At 37.2% G+C, this 25,649-nt stretch overlaps 1 protein-coding gene across 4 annotated transcripts in view; it reads left to right on the plus strand.

The window, feature by feature from the left end:
• Window positions 1-25,649, plus strand: part of STAG1 (STAG1 cohesin complex component) — a 445,812-nt gene that overhangs the window by 342,864 nt on the left and 77,299 nt on the right. For all 4 annotated transcript variants that reach the window (XM_060196862.1, XM_060196869.1, XM_060196854.1 and 1 more), the window contains 6 exons: window positions 2,726-2,843; window positions 9,744-9,847; window positions 15,595-15,687; window positions 15,783-15,872; window positions 16,023-16,226; window positions 18,745-18,815. In XM_060196862.1, the coding sequence (XP_060052845.1) occupies window positions 2,726-2,843; window positions 9,744-9,847; window positions 15,595-15,687; window positions 15,783-15,872; window positions 16,023-16,226; window positions 18,745-18,815 (680 nt within the window). The remainder of the gene's footprint in view (window positions 1-2,725; window positions 2,844-9,743; window positions 9,848-15,594; window positions 15,688-15,782; window positions 15,873-16,022; window positions 16,227-18,744; window positions 18,816-25,649) is intronic.

Raw genomic sequence — 25,649 nt, forward strand, 5'->3', positions numbered from 1 at the left:
TTCCTTTTTTTGCCTCCAGGGTTTATTGCTGGAGCTCAGTGTGTGCACTACGAATCTACTGCTCATGGAGGCCATTTTTCTCACTTTGTTGCCCTTGTTGTTACCCTTGTTGTTGTCATTATTATTATTGTTGTCATTGCTGTTGTTGGATAGGACAGAGAGAAATCAAGAGGAGGGAGAAAAAGATAGACACCTGCAGACCTGCTTCCCCACCTGTGAAGTGAGCCCCCTGCAGGTGAGGAGCCAGGGAGTTGAACTGGGATCTTTACGCTAGTCCTTGTACTTCGCGCCATGTGCATTTAACCCACTGTACTACCGCCCAACCCCCAATAAATACATAAATTCTTTAAGAAAAAAAGAATTATGAGTGAGGGAGAAATCCAATTCATGGGGACCAAGCGGTGGCACACCTAGTTAAGCATACAGATTTCAGTGCACAAGGGTCCAGGTTCAAACCCCTGGTCCCCACCTGCAGGGGGGAAGCTTCACCAGTGGTGAAGCAGGGCTGAAGGTGTCTCTCTGTCTCTTTCCCTCTCTAAGTTCCCTTTCCCTCTCAATTTCTCTCTGTCTCTATCCAATAATAAATAATAAAAAAAAAAGATTTTAAAAAGACTTCTCAAAAAATACAGTTCATTTGCCAAACGTGCCAAGATAGGAATAGACAACCAGTAGGTCTAGAAATATGACATTCATATATTTGGAGGTACTACTAGTGCTAAAAAAAAATTCTCTCACAAGGACTTATAACTGAAATAATTTATGTAAAACAGTACTTACCCTTTGTGTGTACTATCCACTCTACTATAGTTAATGTCTTAAAACTTTATCTCACTAAAATTAATTTAATGCTAGCAAAATAGCTCAATTGGAGAGTGTGCTGCTGTGGCATGTGAGGAACCCAAGTGAGAACCTGGCTTCTACTATATTGAAGGAAGCTTTGGTGCTGTGAATTCATTCACTGACACCTCTCCTGTCCTCTCCTCTCCTCTCCTCTCCCTCCCCTCCCCACCCTCCCCCTCCTCTCTTTTCCTCTTATCCTGTGTGTGTGTCTAAAAAAATTTTTTTTTATTAGTTTAACAACCAGTGGTGCCCTGCAACCTAAAGATTGATAAATACTAATTAGAGTGGGTTAGCAATATCTTTTCCATTTATTTTCCCCAAGAAGCTTCATTTAGAGTGTTTATTGAAGAACCTAAGGGTATTTATTTACAAAGGGGGCATGATTCCAAAGAAAAATATTACAAACAGTGATCAGGAAATATTTGGCTTCAAATGAAATGGTGACTTCAGTGAATCAAATGTCAATAAATATAGGGAAAAGGAGAGATAGGATAACTTGCATTTGGGGGGCCAGGCAGTAGCACACCGGTTAAGCGCACATAGAACAAAGTGCAAGGATCCCGGTTCAGGCCCCCAGCTCCCCACCTGCAGGGTAGTCGCTTCACAGGTGGTGAAGCAGGTCTGCAGGTGTCTGTCTTTCTCGACCCCTCTCTGTCTTCCCCTCCTCTCTCCATTTCTCTCTGTCCTGTCCAACAACAACAAATAAAATTTAAAAAAAGAATAACTTGCATTTGATCTTGAACAAGATGGCAGATAGAAAGTATGGCTCCTACCAGAAGTGCAAATGAGATTCTGAGAGAAAATAAGCAATGAATATCCTCTTTTAAAAGTGGGGGTGGGCAATGGCACACTTGGTTGGGTGCACACATTACAGTGTCCAAGAACCCAAGTTCAAATCCTCGGTCTCCACTGCAGAGGGGGAAGCTTAATTAGTAATGAAACAGTTGCAAGTGTCTTTGTCTTTATCTTTCACTGTCTCTATTGAAAATAAACAAATAAATAAAATTATGTCTATATAAACTAGGGTCTGGGAGATAACTAACTCATCTTTAAAAGCACGTTCCTTTCCAAGCACAAAGACCTGGCACCACTTGAAACTCTATAAATGACCCCATAGGAAGAACAGAAGTTCCACAAGTGATCTGTAGTGTCTCTCCTCTCCTCTCCTCTCCTCTCCTCTCCCCTCCCCTCCCCTTCTTTCCTTTCCTCTCTTCTTAAAAAAAAAAGTCAACTCTGGAGTACATGCAAAGCCATAGTGCTATAAACAAAGTGTTAACTCCTAGTAGTGAAAAGTGGTCCAACGATAACTTATAATTTCTGTTTACATGTATATAACCTTGTAGTAATGATACTCAGTTTTTTCATCTATAAATGATATCATTAGCCTAAGAGATCCTTAATTTCACTATTCTTAAAAAGGAGATTAGCTTAGGGTTTGCATCTGGTAGATTCCGTAAGTTACCATGAGCAGGGACCCATATTCAAGTCCCCAGTCCCTCCCTACCTGCAGCAGAGAAGTTTAACCACCAGTGGAGCAGCATTGCAAATGTCTTTTTCTCTCTCACTCCATTTCTCTCTTTTTTCCTCTTCTTCTTCTTCCTCTTCTTCCTTCTCTTCCTCCTGTCTCTATCAGGAAAAGAAAGAAAATGGGAAAAAAATGTGTATATAGTAAAAAAAAAAAAAAGTGGGGGGTAGGGGGGTGAGTCCATACATAGAATCTCCATATTGTCATTTAATACAAATATATTTTCCTCTGAGTGGTTCCTTGAAACTTTGTGGGCAAGCAACTTTAATCATGAATAAAATGACTTATTTAACTGAAAGTATATTAGTAGTTTATTCATTAAATTTTCTTTTGTTATGCTTGATTTTTTTTTTTTTTTAGTTACATGAGCATGCAGCCTACTTGGTGGACAGTCTGTGGGAGAGCTCTCAAGAACTTCTGAAGGACTGGGAGTGTATGACGGAATTGCTGTTAGAAGAACCTGTTCAAGGAGAGGAAGGTATACTATTTTCACAAATTGATGTATATGTTGCTTTGAGTTTTCACTAATTATCTTATAATTCTGTATAAATCACTCCTTAAAAGTGCTTCATGAGTGTGTTGTTGCAGTGTCTTTTTCTCTCTTTTACTTCTCTTTATCTCTGATAAAGAAAAGAAGAAAAAATTAGGGATGAATAATGGTAGAGGCCTGGCAGTGGCCTACTTGGTAGAGCACATGTGTTATAATACACAGGGACCCAGGTTCCAACTCCTGGCCCACATCTGCATACTTTGAGTGTCTCTCTGTACCTACCCTTTTTCTCTCAATAAATAAATAAAAACACTTCCTAAAAAAAAAAAAAAAAGAATATTAGACTGTCTGCTATATTGTAGATGTCTGAACAAGATGTCTAAAGTTTCCAACATCTTTGTGAGTTGATGGCTACCATATACAAGTTTGTTTGTTTTTATTGCTAATAGATAGAGGGAGGAAAAAAGAAACATCTGCAGCACTGCTACATCATTCATGAAACATCCCCTTTGCAGGTGGAGACTTGGGACTTGAACCCAAGTCCTTGTTCATGGTAGAGTTTGCCAGATGCTTCACTGTCTCACGCCACCATACAGCTTTTTAAAAATTCATATAAGCAAAAAAAAAATTCATATAAGCACCACCATAAGCTGAACAATGTTCTGGTTGTTTTTTTTTTTAAATGTATGTCTCATTCAGTATCCAAAATTTCTTATTTTTTTCCTGATCTTTTACACTTACTTACACTTTATTTACTTATTTTACACTTAGACATTTTTATTTTTCATTTAATATACTTCACTTTTTGATAGAAAATGTTTCCTATTTCTTTTACACTTAGCATAAAAAGGAATTGTACCCAGAATCTTTTTGGTGTATTTATATGTGAATATGGGAAAAGCCTTTAACACAAAAGAATTTAATTTGACTACAGTAATCCCCTCTTGGTTATATTTTCATAAATATTAAAATCAGGAAATCAAAAATGGTTGTCTACATTGGCCAGAGACAAAGTTATATGCCTAAAGATGCTCATCAAACTGAAAATAATTTTGGAGGAGGACTACAGCTAATTCAGATAAATAATGAGGAAATCCATAACTTCCTAATAATGATGTGAGGAATGAAAAGTGCTGTGTCAGAGCAAAAAAAAAATACAGAAGCAACTCTACAAGAAAACGGATATTAAAGAACTGGAACACAAGAAGGTAAAGTAGAAGAAGCCACACACAGAAGATAGTTAATGTATACAGGATACCTGATGGATTTCAAGATAAATGAATCTAATGCTAAGTTCACCAGGGCACATAATAATTAATAACAAAGGCAAAGAGATAATCCTGAAGACTGCTAAAAAACAAAGAATCACTTATAAAAGAAGCCCCTTGGGAGTCCAGCGGTAGCGCAGCGGGTTAGGTTCACTTGGCACGAAGTGCAAGGACCAGCGTAAGGTTCTCAGTTCGAGCCCCAGCTTCCGACCTGCAGGGGGATTGCTTCAGGTGGTGAAGCAGGTCTGCAGGTGTCTATATCTTTCTCTCCCCCTCTCTGTCTTCTCTATCTCTCTGTCCTGTCTAACAATGGTGATATCAATAACAACAACAATAACTACAACAATAAAAAGCAACAAGGGCAACAAAAAGGAAAAATAAATATATTTTTTAAATTTTTTTAAAAAGAAGAAGAAGCCCCTTAACTCTTCTGGCTGATTTCTCAACAGAAACTTCAATGACTAGAAAGAACTGGCAGGATATATTCCAAGTTCTGAGTGGAAAAGGCCTCTACCCACAAATATTTCAACATGTTAGCGTATCAAGCACATTTGAAGGAGACACAATGAACTTTTGATGCAAACAACAGCTGAAGGAATTCATCACCACTAACATGACCGCCAAAGATACTAAAATATCCCACATGAATTCAAAATATAGAATGATTTCATCCACAGTGGGAGAATAAGCAAACCTGAATGAAGACTTGGACTGTAGAGCTTAGGTTAACAAAAGGTTGTGTGAGGAGGGCTTACTATTTGATGAGAATAATGGTGGGGTAATGTATTTTTAACAGGTAAAACAGGTGGGGCTGGTCTGGGTATTCAACCAGTTAAGCACACATATCTCCATGAGCAAGGACCCTGGTTCAAGTCCCCACTCCCCACCTGCAGGGTAGACTCTTTGCTAACAGTAAAGCAGGTCTGCAGGCTGTCCCTCTCCCTCTCTCTTCCCCTCTCTCTCTGCCTCCTTCTCCTCCCTTCTTATCTCTTTCCTTTTCTCCTTCTCTCCTACTCTCCCTAGCTTCCCTGTCCTCTCAGTATCTGTCCTGTCTAATAAAATAGAAACACACACACACACACACACACACACAGGCTTATAAACCAAGGAACTGTTATTAAGGGAGTCAGGTGGTAGTGCAGTGGGTAAGAGCATGTGCCACGAAGCACAAGGACTGGCATAAGGATCCTGGTTCAAGCCCCCGGCTTCCCACCTGCAGGGGAGTCATTCCACAGGCGGTGAAGCAGGTCTGCAGATGTCTTTCTCTCCCCCCTCTGTCTTCCCCTCCTCTCTCCATTTCTCTCTGTCCTATCCAACAACGATGACAACAATAACAGCAATAATAATTACAACAACAATAAAAACCAAGGGCAACAAAAGGGAAAATAAATAAATAAATGTAAAAAATTTTTAAACTAAAAAAAAACTTATTTGAAGAAAATATAAAGGGAGCACATACTAAAAAAAAGTTTATAGTTAGTAGATGAAAATCAAGGACTGGAATTTGACATATTGTTAAAGACTAACAATAGCAATTTAGGTCACAGTACCAGTAAGATTCCTTTGCAGTGAGTGTTAAGACTCAGAGTTGGTTTTTGTTGTTGTCTGGGTTTACTGTTGTATGTATGCATTTACTTCAGTGAATTCAAATTGCTGTTTTTTTTATTTCAAATTCAGTATCACTTTATTGAGGAATTGTCAGATTACAGGATTGTTAAAGTTATAGAGTTACAGTTTCACTGACAGCTGGATAATTTTTTAAGATAATTTGAGGATTTCAGTAACTATCAGGTAACCAAGTAGCAACAATTTCAAAAATAAATCATTTAACTTCTCTTGATCTCAGTTTCTTGCATATTGTACCTTTCAGATTAAAATGAATGAAATAGGAAGTGATCATGACAAAGAGGAGAAAGACGCCTACTGCATATTTTGCTCATATTTCTAGTATAGATAGCTAAAACAAATGAACTTGAAAAATAATATTCTCTTAGACTTTATGAGAATTTTAATGATTATAATGAAGAGGGACAGGATACAGTACACTAGTGTTAGGTGTAGTGAATTATACATTTACATACAGAGTGAATACATCCCTAAAATCATACAATTTTGTAAACCACAGTTAAATAACTAATAATTAAAATTATTTTTAAAAAATAAAATAACCTTGATAAAATAATCTTAGTAGTCATTTTTGATGCTAAAGTTCTTTTTTTTATTTTTGGGGGGATAATTAGTGGTTTATAGTTGACAGTAAAATATAATAGTTTGTACATGAGTAACATTTCCCAGTTTTCCACATAACAGTTCAACCACCACTAGGTCCTCCTCTGATGTTAAAGTTCTATATTCTAGTTAATTGATAAAATTAAGTTAGTATAGATGAAAACTTTCAAATCAGGGAATCATTACTTAATCTGTAATTTTAAAATATTTATAGCCCACCTTCTATTGTAGCATGTGCACTCAACCAGGTATGCCACCACCTAACACCTTGGCCCACCTTCTATATGTTGTACCTATAAGTTCACCTTAAACAAGGTTTCAATAAAGTTTCATCTTTAGGTTGAATCCTAGAGGAAGATCTGCTTGACATGGCCACTTATAAGCCAAGATTCATCCTTCCTTCCTTCCTTCCTTCCTTCCTTCCTTCCTTCCTTCCTTCCTTCCTTCCTTTCTTTCTATTTGTTATTAATAGTTTGTTACAAGATTGTAAGATTACAATGTATAGTACCACCCCCACCACCAGAGTTCTGTATCCCACACTTTTACCTCTTATTTTACAATTATTTTACAAAAATAACCACCGTACTTTACTAGTCTTACAGCCTGCTTGCTTCCATTTTGTTTTGTTATTGTTGGCAAGTTCATGCAAATCAGATCTCTAGATTCCACATATGAGTGAAACCCATCTGGTAGTTGTTTTTCATCTCTTTACTTATTTCAGTAAGCATAATCACCTCCAGTTCCATCCATTTTGTTCCAAAGATTTGATATCAGAGTAGTATTCCATGGGATATATATTCCATAACTTCTTAGCAAGTCATCTCTGTCTTCTTCTCCTCTCAATTTCTTTTTTTTTATTTATATTTACTTATTTTCCCTTTTGTTGCCCTTGTTTTTTATTGTTGTTATAGTTGTTGTTGTTGATGTCATTGTTAGGACAGAAATAAATGGAGAGAGGAGGGGAAGACAGAGGGGGAGAGAAAGATAGACACCTGCAGACCTGCTTCACCACTTGTGAAGCGACTTCCCTGCAAGGGGGGGATGGGGGTGGGGCTTGACCTGGGATCCTTAGGCAGATCTTTGTGCATTGTGCCATGTGCACTTAACCCGCTGCGCTACCACCCAACTCCCTCCTCTCTCAATTTCTTTCTATCCTATCCAGTAACAATGACAGCAGCAACAACAATGGGGAAAAAGATGGCTGCCAGGAGTAGTGGATTCATAGTGCAGGCCCCAAGCACAAGTGATAACTCTGGTGGCAAAAAAAGAAAAGAAAACTGTCTGTTTAGTACTTTGGCCCAATTTTTTATTGGGTTCCTTTTGCTTCTTTTGTAGATCTGTACCAAGTCTGTATAGATGTTTGATATCTGTCACTTGTATCATGTGTGATGTACAAATATCTTCTCCCATTTGCTCAGTTGTCTGGTTATCCTTGTGTAGTTTGCTTTTGATTGTGTAGCTTTTTAGTTTCATGTAATCCCATTTATTTACTCTTGTTTTCATTTCCCATGCCTAGGGTCTTGAGTCTTCAAATATATCTTTGATGTGAAAGTCCTACAAAGTTTTACTGACTTTTTTTTTGTATAAATTTTAGAGTTTCTGGTCTAATACCTAGAAGTTTCCCTATTCTTTATCCCTTTGGGAATGTGGACCCAGAATTGTGTGGATTTATACCTCTCTTATCTTACAAACTTGTTGATCATAAGTAAGTCAATATAAAAAAAAAAAAAAGAAACAGGTTGGGGGTATGGATCCGCCTGCCAAAGCCCAGGTACAGTGGAGAAGCAATTACAAAAGTCAGACATTTCACCTTCTGCACCCCATGAACAATTCTGGTCCATACTCCCAGAGGGATAAAGAATAGGGAAGTTTTTCCCCACCTGCAGGGGGAAAGCTTCACAAGTGGTGAAGCAGGGCTGCAGGTGTCTCTCTGTCTCTTTCCCTCTCTGTCTCTCCCTTCCTCTTGATTTCTGACTGTCTCTATCCAAGAAATAAATAAAGATAATAAAAAAGTTAAAGAATAGGGAAGTTTCTAATGGAAGGATCAGTCACAGAACTCTGGTAGTGGGAACTGTGTGGAATTGTACTCCTGTTATCTTACAATCTTAATTATTACTAAGTTACTAATAATTTAAAAAATAAAAATAAAAAGATATATATATATATATATATATATATATATATAGAGAGAGAGAGAGAGAGAGAGAGAGATCCAGTGTTGGAAGGAGTCATAAAACTTTTAGCCTTTGAGCCAATTATGCCTGCCCTTGGGAATTTATTTTATGGTAATAAAGTTAACTGTTACATAAATTTATATGTATTAATATATCATCACTGGGGCTTGGTGCCTGCATGACTGTTCCACCACTTTTGGCAGCCATCTTGTTGTTTGTTTTTCTTTATTTGATAGGACAGAGAAATTGAGATAGACACAATGGTTATGCAAAAAGGCTTTTATGCATCAGGCTCCAATGGCTTAATCCCAGGCACCGCCATAAACCAGAATTGAGCAGAGCTCTGGTCTCCTTTTTTAACTTTCTTGGTCTTTCTCATTCTCTCTCTCTCTCTCTCTCTCTCTTTCTGTCTCCTACCCCCCTTGTTAAAATCTATTTAGGAAAATTAAATTCAATTTAAAACAATTTGAGTAAACATTAGTAAGGAAAAATCACTAAATTGTAGAACACAGATTATGTCTTGTAATTTAAGATAATTTTTCATATGTGTATGTAGTGACTTTAAAGACATTCAGAATCTGTTAATTTTTTTAACTGTATAACATTGATATAGTGTATAAAAATAATTACAAATATTTGTACTAGGTCCCCCTCCATTTCTAATGTTTGCATGGCCTTAAAGACTTAAAGCTTTTCACTACCCCTTTCTTTCATGGTTCTCATGTACTCAACTGTGAATCATATATAACTTTTTTTTTTTTTTGCTATACTGTTATGGTGCAAAAGAAAAACTTCACTGAAATTCAAGGCCCAGAAAATCATGGCATGAACCAATCTGGGCCTGATGCATCAATAAAACCTCTTTTCCTGTACCTGAGTGTGATGGCTTTTGTTCACCGACTTCCTGTTTACAACATTATAATTTTTAATTAAAATTTTTTAAAAAGCTATTCGAAAATGACATAGAAGAAATACAGTAAATGTTTGCCACTGTCTAATTCAAAGCATGGTGTTAGAAAAAGCTATAGCTGATCCTTTAAAAACATTTCTTAGTTATGAAAAGCACATATTACTTATTAAAAGTTAATAAAGTAGAATTTGACTGAAGTTTTTTTAATAGTGAAATAGTGTGTTTATAGTTTATGATTTTGTTCAACCTTACTACATGGTTATTGTCAAGTTATCTACTCATATTAATGTGTTTTGTTTTCCCTTAGCAATGTCAGACCGTCAAGAGAGTGCTCTTATAGAGCTAATGGTTTGTACAATTCGTCAGGCTGCTGAGGCTCATCCTCCAGTGGGAAGAGGTACCGGAAAGAGAGTAAGTTATATCTGTTAAAAGTGCAAAAAGGTTCTGAAAACACACTTAATATTTAACAGTAGTGTAATCTTTGGATAGTCATTTATTTTTTTTGTAACCCAGCTTCCTTACTCGTATATGGAATGAATTATATAGGTATTCTTAGTACTAAAGATAAATTGAGATTATCACAGGTATAAATACTGACTTTGGTGGTACAAAGAAGTAGATCATTTTCTCTCTGCCAAAAATTTTTAACTGGAAAATTTGTCAGAATAGAAAGGAAACAATTACTATATCAGGGATCTAGAAATTCACCAAAGGGGGGTTGGTGGGGGAGAAACATTTGTGTTTCATGTTGTTTCTAAATCTTATTTATTTTTTCCCAAGCACTGCTCGGCTCTGGTAATGCTGGGGACTGAGCCTGGGACATTACAGTCTCAGGCCTCAAGGTCTTTTCACACAGCCATTATGCTATCTCCCCAGCCTACATTTATTTAAAAAAAAAAAAAAAAAAAAAACTGCTACAGTGCTAGATAAAAGCTGCAGAAATCTGTTGCCTTCTTACCTGTGCTTATAATATACACATGCCCAAAAGCTTGATTAGTGAGATCTGTAGTTTTGCCAAAGTGCTACTGTGTGCAAAAAATAGCACCTGTGCTGTCAGAGGGTTTTTATTATAAGAAATCTCAGTAGGCCAGAGTTTCCTCAATTAGAATGCAAAGTTGGTAGAAACAAGGAAAACCCACAGCTATGATATTCAAAAGCTTGGCCCCAGTTGGTACAAATAGTGGCTCCACCAAGAATCTTAGCTAGAAAAATCCTAGAAATGAGAAAAGCGTAAAAGAATTAGGTAAGCTCTCCACATATGCTTTGAGTATGCTCTGTAACCCACAATCAGATCAGGTTTCAAAAAAGAAAAATCTTAAAAGGTGAAATGCCTGAGTGTAAATCCCAAATCAGTAATCTGAAAGTATGAGGGAAGGCATGCAAGTAGGGGTTTAAGTTTCCTGTCTAGAAAGACAGGCTAAATAAGCATAAAAAAAAAAAAAAAAAAGATTTTCAAACGGAGGCCACAGCTTGTAGAAAAGACAAGTGATAATTTAAAGGTTGCTTTAAAAAAAAAAGAAACTTAGAAAAATGAATTAATCCAGTTATTACAACATATAATGTATACTTTCCCAGACGAATTACAACCAAAAACAGTAAAATGTGACCCTACTCAGGGAAATGTAGAAATAGTTTTGTTTGTTTCTTTGTTTTTGTTTTTTTGGCTTTCAGGGTTATTGCTGGTGCTTGGTGCTGGCACTACGAATCCACTGCTCCAGGAGGCCTTTTTTTTTTTTCCATTTTTGTTGCCCTTGTTGCTCTTGTTGTTGTTATTGTTACTGTTGTTTTTGATGTTGTCATTGTTGGATAGGACAGAGGAATGGAGAGAGGAGGGTAAGACAGGGGCAGGAGGAGAAAGATTGACACCTGCAGACCTGCCTCAAGGCTTGTAAAACGAGCCCCCTGCCAGTGGGGAGCCTAACCCCCAGAAATAGTTTTTTAGTAGGTCCAGTTAAAGGAAAATGTGCTCAAGGAATTACAAGAAATAGGGATTTCAATAAATCAAGTGAAGACTATGGCTCAAAAGTACAATAATGGGAGGTGGGCAGTAGCGCAGTGGGGTAAGCACATATGGATTCGTAGTGCTGCCCCAGCAATAACCCTGGAGGCCAGAAAAAAAAAGTACAATGATGAGAATTAAAATTTACTAGACACATGCAACAGTAGGCTTGATGTAACAGGAGCTACAGTGACCAATAAGATTGATTTAACTAGTAGAAAATTACCCATTTGAAGAGCAGAGGGGAAAAAATGATTGTTTAATGAGTAGATTGGGGGAGGGGAAGAGATACACTAGTAGCACTGCTTCACCTTGTGAAACTTCCCACCTGCAGATGAAGACTGTGTGGCTTAAACGTGGGCCCTTGAGCATAGTGTACTGTGTGTACCACCACCTAGTGCCCAGTGATGTAATTTTAAAGGAATTATGGAAAGAAAATGATACATAAAGTACACTGTCTCTTATGGTTACAATTCATAGTATTCTTTAATCCTTTAAAAAATATATTTATTTGGGGGCTGGGTGCAAGCGCCGCGGGTTAAGAGTTCATGGCGCCAAGCACAAGGACCAGCATAAGGATCCCTGTTCGAGCCCCCAGCTCCTCACCCGCAGGGGGTCACTTTGCAAGTGGTGAAACAGGTCTGCAGGTGTCTATCTTTTTCCTCTCTGTCTTCCCCATCTCTCTTGATTTCTCTCTGTCCTATCCAACAACAAAAGCTATAACAATAACAACCACAACAAGGGCAACAAAGTGGGAAAAATAGCTTCCACAGTGGATTCGTAGTGCTGGCACCGAGCCCCAGTGATAAGCCTGGAGACAAAATATATATATAGTAAATCATTAACCACCCCCCACCATAAAATTTTTTAAAAACTATGGTATAAAACTCATTTGTGTTAAAATAAAAATTATAAAAAATATTTATTAATTTATATTTTTATAGACAAAAATTGAGGGAAGGGAGAAATAAGTAGACATCTACAGCACTGCTTCACCATTCATGAAGCTTCTCCTCTGTGGATGAGAACCAGGGGCTTGAACTTAGGCACTTGCTCATTATCACATGTCCAATCACCCATCGCCTGACACCCCCACCACCATTCTGTGAAGTATATCCTTTCTTGTACACAAGGAGCTAGGTTCAAGACTGTGACAGTACCCAGGAAGGTGCAGAAACTGTAGAATGGTGCTATAGTTATCTTTCTATCTGAAATTAAGAAAGGTTGGAAAAGACTGCTATGAGTGGCAGGGTCACACAGGTACAAAGCCCCAACACAAGACAAAAAAAATTGTTTTTAATGAGTTTAGAATTCATGGATGGCAACTGTGTTGTCCTTTAGTGAGTGTGTCTTTATATAGGTTTTTTAAAAATTCTTTTTGTCTTTATTTATTGGATAGAGATAGCTAGAAATCAAGAGGGAAGAGGGTGATAGAGAGGGAAAGAGACAGAAAGACCCCTGCAGGACTGCTTTACCACTTGAAAAGCTTTCCCCCTGCAGGTGGGGACAGGGGGCTCGAACCCAGGTCTTTGCACATTGTAGTACACAACCCAGTGCACCACCACTCAACCCTCTATAGTTTTTTTTCCCCCTGCAGGTGGGGACAGGGGGCTCGAACCCAGGTCTTTGCACATTGTAGTACACAACCCAGTGCACCACCACTCAGCCCTCTATAGTTTTTTCTTTTTTTTGCTTGTTTGTTTTTTGTTTATTTTTTCTAACAGAGCCCTGCTCAGCTCTGGCTTCTGGTGGTGCAGGGGATTAAACCTGGGACCATGGAGACTAAGACATTAGTGTCTGTTTGCATAACCATTATGTTATTTCCCCTGCCCTCTTTCTATAGTTTTTTAATTTCAGTGGATATGAAATCAACTACCAAACCATGTGCTTTGGCTCTGAACCTGCAAGTCAAGTCCACTGCTCCCAGTAACCATCTCTTTCCTTTTTTTTTTTTTTTTATTTGATAGGACAGAGAGAAACTGAGACATAAAAAAAGGAAAAATATGGTTACTGGGAGCAGCTACTTTATACTTTTCTCAAAAATTTCTACTTTGTAGATTCTTCTCTATTTATATATATTTTAATTTCTCTAGAAAAATTTTATTAGTGATTTAATAATGGTTTATAAAATTGTAAGACTTAGGGGTATAGTTTCACACTGTACCCATATCAAAGTTCTGTGCCCCCTCCCCTTTGATAACCACCATTTTGGCTACTTTATTTTTTACAAATTTGTATGCTTCAATTATCCATATTCGACATCTGAGTTGTTGCCTTTCACTTCTTCCTTTATGACACTCAGTATTTATCAGCCTTTTTGTTACTTGTATCTATAACTTTTCAAGTTTTCATTGTTGCTTTCTTTGAAGTTAAGACATTTTTTTAGTGTGCTATTATAATTTCTGTTTACTTTTTTTTTTCATTTTTTTGATATGAGTGGTTGCTCTAATATTACAATATACATTTCTAACTTATTAGAACTGATTTAGTTAATACTGAAATTACAGCCAAATGGAATTCCACCTCCTTGTCTTTTACTCTTACTTGTATTATTGTCATACATATGTACAAAATCATAGGATTGGGGGGGTACAACTCCACACAATTCCCGCCACCCAATCTCCATATCCCATCCCCTCCCCAATAGCTTTCCCATTCTCTATCCCTCTGGGAGCATGGACCCAGGGTCGTTGTGGGTTGCAGAAGGTGGGAGGTCTGGCTTCTGTAATTGCTTCCCCACTGAACATGGGCGTTGACTGGTCGATTCATACTCCCAGTCTGCCTCTCTCCCTAGTAGGATTGGTCTCTGGGGAAGCGGAGCTCCAGGACGCATTGGTCGGGTCTTCAGTCCAGGGAAGCCTGGCCAGCAACTTCTTAGTATCCTGAATGTATCCCTAGATATTTATTTCCGTTTTTTTTTTCTTTGTAGTTGCTTTGTACAGAACTGTTTGTTTTACAGGTTATACAGAAATGTTTGTTTTATATATTTAAAAGATTGAAAAACTATAAAGCCCCTGAACAACAAATCAGATGTGAGGCCCTATTGCCTTATGTACATATTCTTAATCATTGGTGACTCACACTTGTAAAACTGCTGTTATTCCTGTTCCATAAAACCATTCACCATTATGTAGTGAGATCCTTCAAGATTATGACAAAATGCAGAATACTTTAGGGAAATAATTATCTATACTAAGTTTGTATTTTATAGTTTGTGGAACCACCTTTGGCTTAACTAGTTAAAGACAGGTTAAGGATGTAGGCATTATTAGCAGTTTGAATTTGTTCCATGGCTACAGGTTCTCTCTCTATGTCCTGATGGTTGTCAAACAGGTCTATGAGTGTAATTACAAGGAGAGTTAAATATAAATGAGTTCAGTTGAAAAAAAAAGAGTCCAGTTACAGTTAGTATCTATTTTTAATGTTATGTGAAAATGTATCAACAGCTGATGATAGTTAAAGCATTACTTTCTAGAGTATTTTTTAGGGAAATTATGTGTTGAACATTGAGAGATCAGTGCTAACATGTTGAGATTAAAAGTGTAAAAATAGGGAGTCGGGTGGTAATGCAGCAGGTTAAGTGCAGGTGGTGCAAAGCGCAAGGACCAGCATAAGGATCCAGGTTGGAGCCCCCAGCTCCCCACCTGCAAGTAGGGTCGCTTCACAAGTGGTGAAGCAGGTCTGCAGGTATCTTTCTCTCCTCCCGTCTTTCCCTCCTCTCTCCATTTCTCTCTGTCCTATCCAACAACAACAACATCAATAACAACAATAACTACAACAGTAAAACAGCAAGGGTAACAAAAGGGAATAAATAAATAATGAAATATTTAAAAAGAAAAGTGTAAAAAATAGGGTCCATACTCCCAGAGGGATAAAGAATAGGGGAAAAAAATGTATATATATTTCACCATTGATTCCAGTATTTTAACAACTGATTTTATAAATGTTTAAACATTATTTCTGAACTTTACTGATTTTCAAGTAACTAGTAAAATAGTAGTATATGTTAGCTAGAACTAGACATTTATTTTTTAGTTAAGCTCCTCTTACACATTTTAATTACTGTATCTACCACTATGTTATCATTTTATGTAACATTCCACATTTATAAATTTGTACGTGACACTCTTATTCTTTGCTCATTTAAATTTATTCCTAGGTGCTAACTGCCAAAGAAAGGAAAACTCAAATTGATGATAGAAATAAATTGACTGAACATTTTATTATTACACTTCCTATGTTGTTATCAAAGGTACAATTTCATTTATACTTTCATGATAATTTACCAGTGAGTTTGCTTATTGCTCTGTACTATTAGTTATACCTCTTTTCCTTTGCTTTTTCTAGTATTCTGCAGATGCAGAGAAAGTAGCAAATTTGCTACAAATCCCACAGTATTTTGATCTAGAAATTTATAGCACAGGTAGAATGGAAAAGGTAAGACACAGAAATTTTAAATCTATTATAATCAATTATACTAACTTGCTTATTCATGTAACTGGATTATTTTAATGTAATCATAGGTTTTTTAATTTGACAGATGCTTTTTTTACTTTATTTAAATATCCTTTTTTTTTTCTTTCTCAGCATCTGGATGCTTTATTAAAACAGATTAAGTTTGTTGTGGAGAAACATGTAGAATCAGATGTTCTAGAAGCCTGCAGTAAGACCTATAGCATCTTATGCAGTGAAGAATATACTATCCAGAACAGAGTTGACATAGCTCGGAGTCAGCTGATTGATGAGTTTGTAGATCGATTCAATCATTCTGTGGAAGATTTACTACAAGAGGTTTGTTTTAAAGTTAATGTGTACATGTGATAACTTTGGTTAGTAATTATTTACAGTAACTAAGCATAAGATCATTTCCACTAGAAAATGAAAAACTGGGCGATAGATAGTTCACCAGGTATCATATGTTAACCTAGCCATGTACAGGTTCAAATCCTAGCACCACAAGGGAAAACAATGAACAGGTTTGGATGGGAGAGGAGCCCTATGGGTGATGAAAGAATGCTATAGTAACTCTCCCTAAGTAAGAAATTGGACCTGCAAATGGCATTGCACAGGCATTAAAAAATAAATAGGAAATAAAGGAAAAGAGGGCAGGGATAAACAGCATAATAATTACCCAAACTCATGCCTGAGGCTCCAAAGTCCCAGGTTCAATGCTCCACACCACCATGAGCCAGAGCTAATCAGTGCTCTGGTGAAAAAGGAAAAGAAAAGTCTAGTAGAATTCTTTACCCCATTCAGAAACTTAAGAGCATTATTACAATTGTTCACCTTGCAAAGAATGAACATAATTATACTTTATCAGTATTTAAAAATCTGTTTCAGCAGGAGAGAGTGCCCACTCTGTTAGAACACCAGCTGGCCTACCTGAGGCTCCAGAGGCTGCAAGTCCAATCTCCAGCACCACCTTGTGCCAGAGTTGAGCAGTGCTCTGGTCTCTCTTTTTTCCCTCACTTCTCTCATTTTCTCCCTCATAATATCTTTCTTAAAAATATATTTGACAAAAGAGTTCACTTGAATAGTGTGCTGCTTTGCTATGTGTGACCCAGCTATGAAGCCATCCCATACCACACTGAAGGAAACTTCAATGCTATCTTCTCTTTAATTTTCCCTCTCTACCTTTCTATTTCTTTCTTTAAAAATGAGAGAGTCCAGCGGTAGCGCAGTGGGTTAAGCTCACATGGCGCAAAGCCCAAGGGCCAGCTTAAGGATCCCTGTTCAAGTCCCCAGCTCCTCATCCACGGTGGGTCACTTTGCAAGCAGTGAAGCAGGTCTGCAGGTATCTATCTTTCTCTCCCCCTCTCTGTCTTCCCCTCCTCTTTCCATTTCTCTGTCCTATCCAACAACGACAACATCAATAACAACAACAAAAAAAAAACAAAAAAACCAAGAGCAACAAAAGGGAAAATAAAATAAGTAAATATGAAAAAAATTACATAAAATAAAACTTGAGGGCCAGGTGGTGGCACACCTGGTTAAGAGCACACATTACAGTGTGTAAGGACCTGGGTTCAATCCCTTGTCCCTACCTGCAGGGGCAAAGCTTCACAGATGGTGAAGCAGGGCTACAGGTGTCTCTATTTCACTCTATCTCTCCACCCCCTCTTTGTTTCTCTGTTTCTAGTAATAAATTATTTTAAAACTAAAATAACAATTTTGACTATAAGCCATTACCCCCAATAAATTGATAAGAATATATTTTATATATTGTTGTTATCGTCATTATCACTATTATTGAAGTAGAAAGAAATAGGGTGAGAGATACTCCTCCACTCATGAAGCTTCCACTTTGCAGGTGAGAACCAGGGGCTTGAACCCAGGTCTTTGCACATGGTGACTTGTACATTTTACTGGTACCACCGCCCAGCCTCTATAACAAATCTTTTAAGGTCTGACTTTTCCTAACTTTTTTTTTGTTTCTGCATCCTGATTTATATTTATTATTAGTGAGTTATTATATACTAACAAATAGGACAGAAAACTTAAGTGTGCTTCTATAGGGAGGCCTGCTTACCAGGGGTGTGCCCATCATAGCAGCAAGAATATTCAGCTAGTATTTTTGTAATTGTTTTTGTGATTCCTGCTTTTTGTCCTTTCCCTCCATTCTGTATAAGTCAATCTAGAACCGCCACAGATTTTTGTGCTTTAAAGGTCAGACTGATAGGATTTTCTCTGTCATTCATATACCTGACTTTTCCCTGCTTTTAACTTTTTAAAAACTGATGTGATGTCAGAGGAGGACTTAGGAAAGGGGGGTTAGAGTGTTATGCGGAAAACTGAGAAATGTTACACTTGTACCAACTACTGTATTTTACTGTTGACTGTAAAACATTAATCCCCCACTAGAGAAAAAAGTTACAGAAGCATCTTCAAAATAAAGAATGCATAGTTTATAAAAAAAACTTTCATATTTTTTTATTTTTCAAAATAATTTTGAGGGTAGAAAAGAAATTGACAATAAGTAAAATCTTGGTAATAACCATTAAAATTCTTAAAATACATATCTTTTCACTTGGCAATTTGAAGGAAATAATCCTAAAGCATTAATAATAAAAGTATACAAAATTGTACTTAGGACATCATGTAAACAGCGAAAAATGGTTATCCCTAGGTGTTAGGCTTATGGGTGGTTTTGGTATATTATATGTGTTCTCTTATTTACCTATACTTAATATTAATTATGCTATTTACATCATTAACATAATTTTTCTTTAGGCAATGTAAAAATAGACTTTCATGTGAATTTGAGGATGAGTAAAAGGAGGATTCAATGACATCTCCATTTCTTTTATAGGGAGAAGAAGCTGATGATGATGATATTTACAATGTTCTTTCCACATTAAAACGGCTAACCTCTTTTCACAAGTACGTTTTACTTAAAATAGACTTAATGACTAACATAGCTTAGTCAAAACAAAACAAGCTGTTCTATAATTTTAATAATTGTTCACAATGAGAACTTTTGAGGTGTTATATGATGTTTTATTGTTTTTGTGACTCACATGTTTTACTGTAGATTTTAGTAAAGTTTAGCTATATAAAAAGTAAGATTAATAACCCAGTATAAGGAAAGTATACTTTCAGAGTCTGAGTTAATCAGTAGTATTAAATTAGATGGGCTTATTTTGTAAATAGGATTTTATAGGTATTATTCCCAAATGATGACTTTTAGGAATCTTGCTTAGTAAGAACAGAGATTTTAGAAAAAGTTATAAAAGTTATTTTTACAGGCTTTTCCCTCTAAGTTGTTCTTATTTGTTTGTGTTTTCTTAACAACTGCATACACAGAGCAATTAGGATTTTTAAAAAGGAAGAAAATGAGGAAATATAATTTGCATATTGTAATTTGCGTGTCTGTTATAATGAGGCATGTTTATCTTTTTTATTATTTTTTATTGGGGAATTAATGTTTTACATTCAACAGTAAGTACAATAGTTTGTACATGTATAATATTCCCCAGTTTCACATATAACAATACAACCCCCACTAGGTCCTCTGAATCCTTGGACCTGTATTATCCCTACCCACCCACCCCAGAGTCTTTTACTTTGGTGCGATACACCAATTCCAGTTCAGGTTCTACTTGTGTTTTCTTTCTGATCTTGTTTTTCAACTTCGACCTGAGAGTGAGATCATCCCATATTCATCCTTCTGTTTCTGACTTATTTCACTCAACATGATTTTTTCAAGGTCCATCCAAGATCGGCTGAAGTCACCATTTTTTATAGCTGAGTAGTATTCCATTGTGTATATATACCACAACTTGCTCAGCCACTCATCTGTTGTTGGATACCTGGGTTGCTTCCAGGTTTTGGCTATTACAAATTGTGCTGCCAAGAACATATGTGTACACAGATCTTTTTGGATGGATATGTTGGGTTCTTTAGGATATATCCCCAGGAGAGGAATTGCAGGATCATAGGGTAGGTCTATTTCTAGCCTTCTGAGAGTTCTCCTGACTGTTCTCCACAGAGGTTGGACCAATTGACATTCTCACCAGCAGTGCAGGAGGGTTCCTTTGACCCCACACCCTCTCCAGCATTTGCTGCTGTTACCTTTTCTGATGTATGACATTCTCATAGGAGTGAAGTGGTATCTCGTTGTTGTCTTTATTTGCATTTCTCTGACAATCAGAGACTTGGAGCATTTTTTCATTTGTTTCTCGACCTTTTGGATCTCTTCTGTGGTGAATATTCTGTCCAAGTCCTCCCCCCATTTTTGGATGGGGTTATCTGTTGTCTTGTTGTTGAATTTGGCGAGTTCTTTATATATGTTGGTTACTAAACTCTTGTCTGATGTATGGCATGTAAAGATCTTCTCCCATTCTGTGAGGGGTCTCTTGATTTGGGTAGTGGTTTCTTTTGCTGTGAAGAAGCTTTTTAATTTGATGTAGGCCCATAGGTTTATACTTGCCTTAGTCTTCCTTGTAATTGGATTCGTTTCATTGAAAATGTCTTTAACATTTATGCGGAAAAGAGTTCTGCCAATATTTTCTTCTAAGTATCTGATAGTTTGTGGTCTAACATCCAAGTCCTTGATCCACTTGGAATTTACTTTTGTATTTGGTGAAATACAGTGGTTCAGTTTCATTCTTCTGCATGTTTCAACCCATTGTTTCCAACACCATTTGTTGAAGAGACTCTGCTTTCCCCATGTAATAGTCTGAGCCCCTTTGTCAAAGATTAGATGTCCGTAGGTGTGGGGGCTCACTTCTGGGCTCTCAGTTCTATTCCACTGGTCAGTGTGTCTATTCATGTTCCAGTACCAAGCAGTTTTGATGACAACGGCCCTATAATACAATTTGAGATCTGGGAGTGTGATGCCTCCGGTTCTGTTCTTTTTTCTCAAGATTGTTTTGGCAATTCTAGGTCTTTTCTGGTTCCAGATAAACATTTGTAGAATTTGTTCTATTCTCCTAAAAAATGTTCTTGGGATCTTGATGGGGATAACATTAAATTTGTAGATGGCTCTGGGTAGTATATTCATTTTGATGATGTTAATTCTTCCTACCCATGAACATGGAATATCTTTCCACTTCTTTGTGTCTTTTTCAGTTTCTTTGAGTAGTGACTCATAATTTTCAGTATACAAGTCTTTCACTTCTTTGGTTAGGTTTACTCCTAGATATTTTATTGTTTTTGTTGCTATAGTAAAAGGAATTGATTTCTGGATTTCAATTTCTTCTAACTTAGTGTTTGCATAGAGGAATGCCACTGACTTTTGAATGTTAATTTTGTAGCCTGACACCTTACTGTATTTCCTGATGATTTCCAAAAGCTTCTTGCTGGATTCCTTAGGTTTTTCCATGTATACTATCATGTCATCTGCAAATAAGGAGAGTTTGACTTCTTCTCTTCCAATCTGTATGCCTTTAATTCCTTGCTCCTGCCTGATTGCTATGGCAAGAACTTCCAACACTATGTTGAATAGTAATGGTGATAGTGGGCAGCCCTGTCTAGTACCTGATCTGAGTGGAAATGCTTCCAGTTTTTCACCATTGAGTATGATGTTGGCTGTAGGTTTGCTATATAAAGACTCCACTATCTTCAGGAATTTTCCATCTATTCCCATTTTTTGTAGTGTTTTGATCATAAAGGGATGTTGTATTTTGTCAAAGGCTTTCTCTGCATCTATTGATATGACCATGTGGGTTTTGGTCTTGCTTTTGTTGATGTGGTGGATCACATTGATTGATTTACGTATATTAAACCAACCTTGCATGCCTGGGATAAACCCCACTTGGTCATGATGAACAATCTTTTTAATATACTGCTGTATCCGGTTGGCTAGAATTTTGTTCAGTATTTTAGCATCTATATTCATCAGAGATATTGGTCTATAGTTTTCTTTTTTGGTTGTGTCCCTGTCTGTTTTTGGTATCAGGGTGATGTTGGCTTCATAGAAGCTGGCAGGGAGTATTCCAGTGTCTTCAGTCTTCTGGAAAACTTTTAAAAGTAGAGGTATTAGTTCTTCTTCGAAGGTTTTGTAGAATTCATTTGTAAAACCATCTGGTCCAGGACTTTTATTTTTGGGGAGATTTTTGATAACTGTTTCAATTTCATTGGCTGTGATGGGCCTGTTCATGTTATCCACTTCCTCTTTACTTAGTTTTGGAAGTTGGTAGGTATCTAGGAAGTCATTCATTTCTTCCAGGTTTTCTAGCTTGGTGGCATATAGTTGTTCATAGTAGCCTCGCATGATATGTTGAATTTCTGCGGTGTCTGTTGTGATATCTCCTCTTTCATTTACTATCCGATTTATTTGGGTCTTCTCTCTTTTTTGTTTTGTGAGTCTGGCTAAAGGTTTGTCAATTTTGTTTACTCTTTCGAAGAACCAACATTTACTTTCATTGATCTTTTGTATGGTTTTCTTATTCTCAATGTTATTGATTTCTGCCCTAACTTTAGTGATTTCTGTCCTTCTGGTTGCTTTAGGGTTCCTTTATTGTTCTTCTAGGTCTTTTAAGATGTGCAATCAGGCTGTTTATTTGTGCTTTTTCTTGTTTCCTAATGTGTGCTTGTATAGCTATGAACTTCCCTCTCAGTACTGCCTTAGCTGTGTCCCAAATATTTTGATAGCATGTGTCTTCATTTTCATTGAAGTCTCAAAACATTATGATTTCTTCCTTGATTTCCTCTTTGACCCAGAAGTTGTTAAGAAGTGTACTGTTGAGCTTCCACATTTTGGGACTATTGCTAATCTTTTGTTGATTGTTAAGTGTTAGTTTAATTCCACTGTGGTCTGAGAAGATGCTTGGGATGATTTCAATGCTCTTGAATTGGCTGATGCTGTCTTTGTGGCCTAACATATGGTCTATCCTTGAGAATGACCCATGTGGATTTGAGTAAAATGTGTATTCCAGTTTCTTGGGATGAATGACTCTGAAAATGTCCAATAGTTCTAGTTTATCTATCTCTTCATTTAGCTCCCTTATGTCTTTATTGATTTTCTGCCTGGATGATCTGTCAAGTTGAGAGAGTGGGGTGTTGAAGTCCCCTACTATGATTGTGTTACTGTTAATATATTGCTGTAGCTCTTTCAGTAGAAGTTTGATGTATTTAGATGGCTTCTCATTGGGTGCATAGATTTTAATAATTGTTAAGTCCTCTTGATTGATTGATCCTCTGAGCATTAAGTAGTGTCCATTCCTATCTTTTTTAATCTTATCTATTTTAAAGTCTATCATGTCAGATATGAGAATAGCTGTTCCTACCCTTTTGTGTGGGCCATTGGCTTGTATGATAGTTTTCCATCCTTTCACTTTAAGTCTGTGTTTGTCTCGTTGAGTTAGGTGAGTTTCCTGTAGACAACATATTGTTGGGTTGTATTTTCTTATCCATCTTCCTACTCTGTGTCTTTTAATCGGTGAATTCAGGCCATTGACATTTATTGATATCAAAGATTGAAGATATTTTAACGCCATTCTTGTAGAGTTTTAGAGTGTTCTGATATATGTCCTATTTATGATGGTCTGACTGTTTATAGAAGACCTTTCAGAACTTCTTTCAGGGCAGGCTTGGTGATAGTTGATTCCTTCAACTGTTGCTTGTCTGAGGTTTTGATGCCTCCATCTAGTCTGAATGACAGTCTAGCAGGATATAGTATTCTTGGTTGAAAGCCTTTCTCATTGAGCACTCGATAGATATCTTGCCATTCTCTTCTGGCCTGTAATGTTTGTGTGAAGTCTGCTGCTAATTTTATGGGTTTTCCTCTGTAGGTGACTCTTTGTTTTTCTCTTGCAGCCTTCAGGATCCTTTCTTTATCCTTATTCCTTTCCATTCTAAATATGATATGTCTTGGTGTCTTTAAGTCTGGGTTAATTCTGTTTGGGACTCTCTGGGCTTCTTGAATCTTTATGTCTTTGATGTTGTCTAGACTAGAGAAGTTTTCAGCTATTATGGCCTGAAGAATCCTTTCTTCTTCTCCCTCTCTTTCTTCCTCTGGTAAGCCAATAATGCATATATTGTTTCTTTTGAAGTCATCCCATAGGTCTCTGTTGTTGTTTTCAGCATCTCTTAATCTCTTTTTGAGATCTCTTACTTCTTTTTTAGTTGTCTCTAATTCATCCTCGATCTTGCTAATTCTGTCTTCAGCCTTATTGATTCTATTCTCTCTCCCCTCTACTGTTTTCTGGAGTTCATCTATTTTGTTTCCCTGTTTTGATGCTGTTTTAGCTTGTTCAGCTAGTTGTGTTCTTAGCTCAGCTATTTCAGCTTTCAGCTCGCTAATAACCTTGAGATAGTTAGTGTTTTCTTCCAGAGTCTCATTTGTTGTTCCTGTATTTCTGATTACAATTCTTTCAAACTCTTTACTAACTCCTGTGATTATTTCCTTAGCTAATGTTTGGATGTTGACCTCGTTATTTTGTGCTTCACCCTTTGGGGGGCTTTTAACTGGACTGTTGTCCTGGTTAGTTTCTCCAATATTTCTTCTTGTTGGTTTACCCACTTTATATATTATGTTATGAGTTCCCTCTCTTAGTAATTTTCAAATTACTGATCACTATTTCCTGGATTGATTTGTGTCAATCCAGTAAGGTAATTAAAGGGTTCACAGTGGTGGAAGTTGACAGTTGTTTCAATAGTATTTTAATCCCTGAGTTGGAGCTCAGTGATTTAAAAGCCTCTTTTTTTTTTCTTCTTTGTAGGCTATGGGAGCCTGAGGGCTTCTAACTTAATCACTGACTCCTAACTAAGAGATAAGGCAGGGAGTGGCAGAGATAGTCCGGTGCTTATGCAAAGAGACTTTCACAGCCCCACAGCTATGCCTCGGAGGTATAAGTCTTCTCCTGAATTTGTTGGTTAGATCTCTGTCCTCCGGTGCCCCTCTCTGCCGCTGCTCCAGATTCTGAGGGCAGTAGCAATGGAGACTCAGAGTTGCACTTGGTGAGTCTCCGGGGAGTCCTTTCCTCCCTTCAGCTGTCCCCTTGTTGGTGGGACAGACTGGAGGTGGTATCTCAACTGATAGAGTGTCGGACTGCTACCAGCCACTTAGTCTCTCCCTAGGCTCCTCTCTGTCACCAGCCACGTCTTTGCACTCACCGGTGATTTGGTGGGTTCCTGTAGTAGTTCTAGTCATGTCTTGTTTCAGTCCCTGGTGGTCTCCTTTGGTATTCCTAGTTGATCCGGGAGAGGAGAGGAGAGGAGAGGAGAGGAGAGGAGAGGAGAGGAGAGGAGAGGAGAGGAGAGGAGAGAAACAGATCTGCTGCTGCTTGTAGCCCCGCCTCCGGAAGTCCCTCAAACAAACTTATTTTTTAATTTTATGTGCTAATTATGTTAATAACCAGTGTCAGATCTCTATAGGAAAGTACTTTATCATTCGCAAATAAAATGTTGACACCAGTAATTTACTAGTTTTAATGTAGCATTCATTAGGATTAAAGAATTGGTTTAATCTCATTCAGGTAAGTCTAGCTACAAAAAGTTGAGCTTTGCCATGTTTGCTTTTTCTTGATTTTACCTATTTTCCATCTTGTAAATACAAATGTCTTTTTAAACATACACATCTATTTGTATGCAAGAAATTATTAATGAATTTGTTCACTATATGTTTTTTCAAAATTTTATTTTGTTGTTCACTTTTATTTTCCTGCCACTAGGGTTTATGCTGGGTCTTCATGCTGACATGAATACACCAATCCCAGTGGCCCATTTTCTTTCCTTCCTTCCTTCTTTCCTTCCTTCCTTCTTTCCTTCCTT

The sequence above is a fragment of the Erinaceus europaeus genome, chromosome 1 (genome assembly GCF_950295315.1).
Source record: "Erinaceus europaeus chromosome 1, mEriEur2.1, whole genome shotgun sequence".
NCBI classification, from domain to species: Eukaryota; Metazoa; Chordata; class Mammalia; order Eulipotyphla; family Erinaceidae; genus Erinaceus; species Erinaceus europaeus.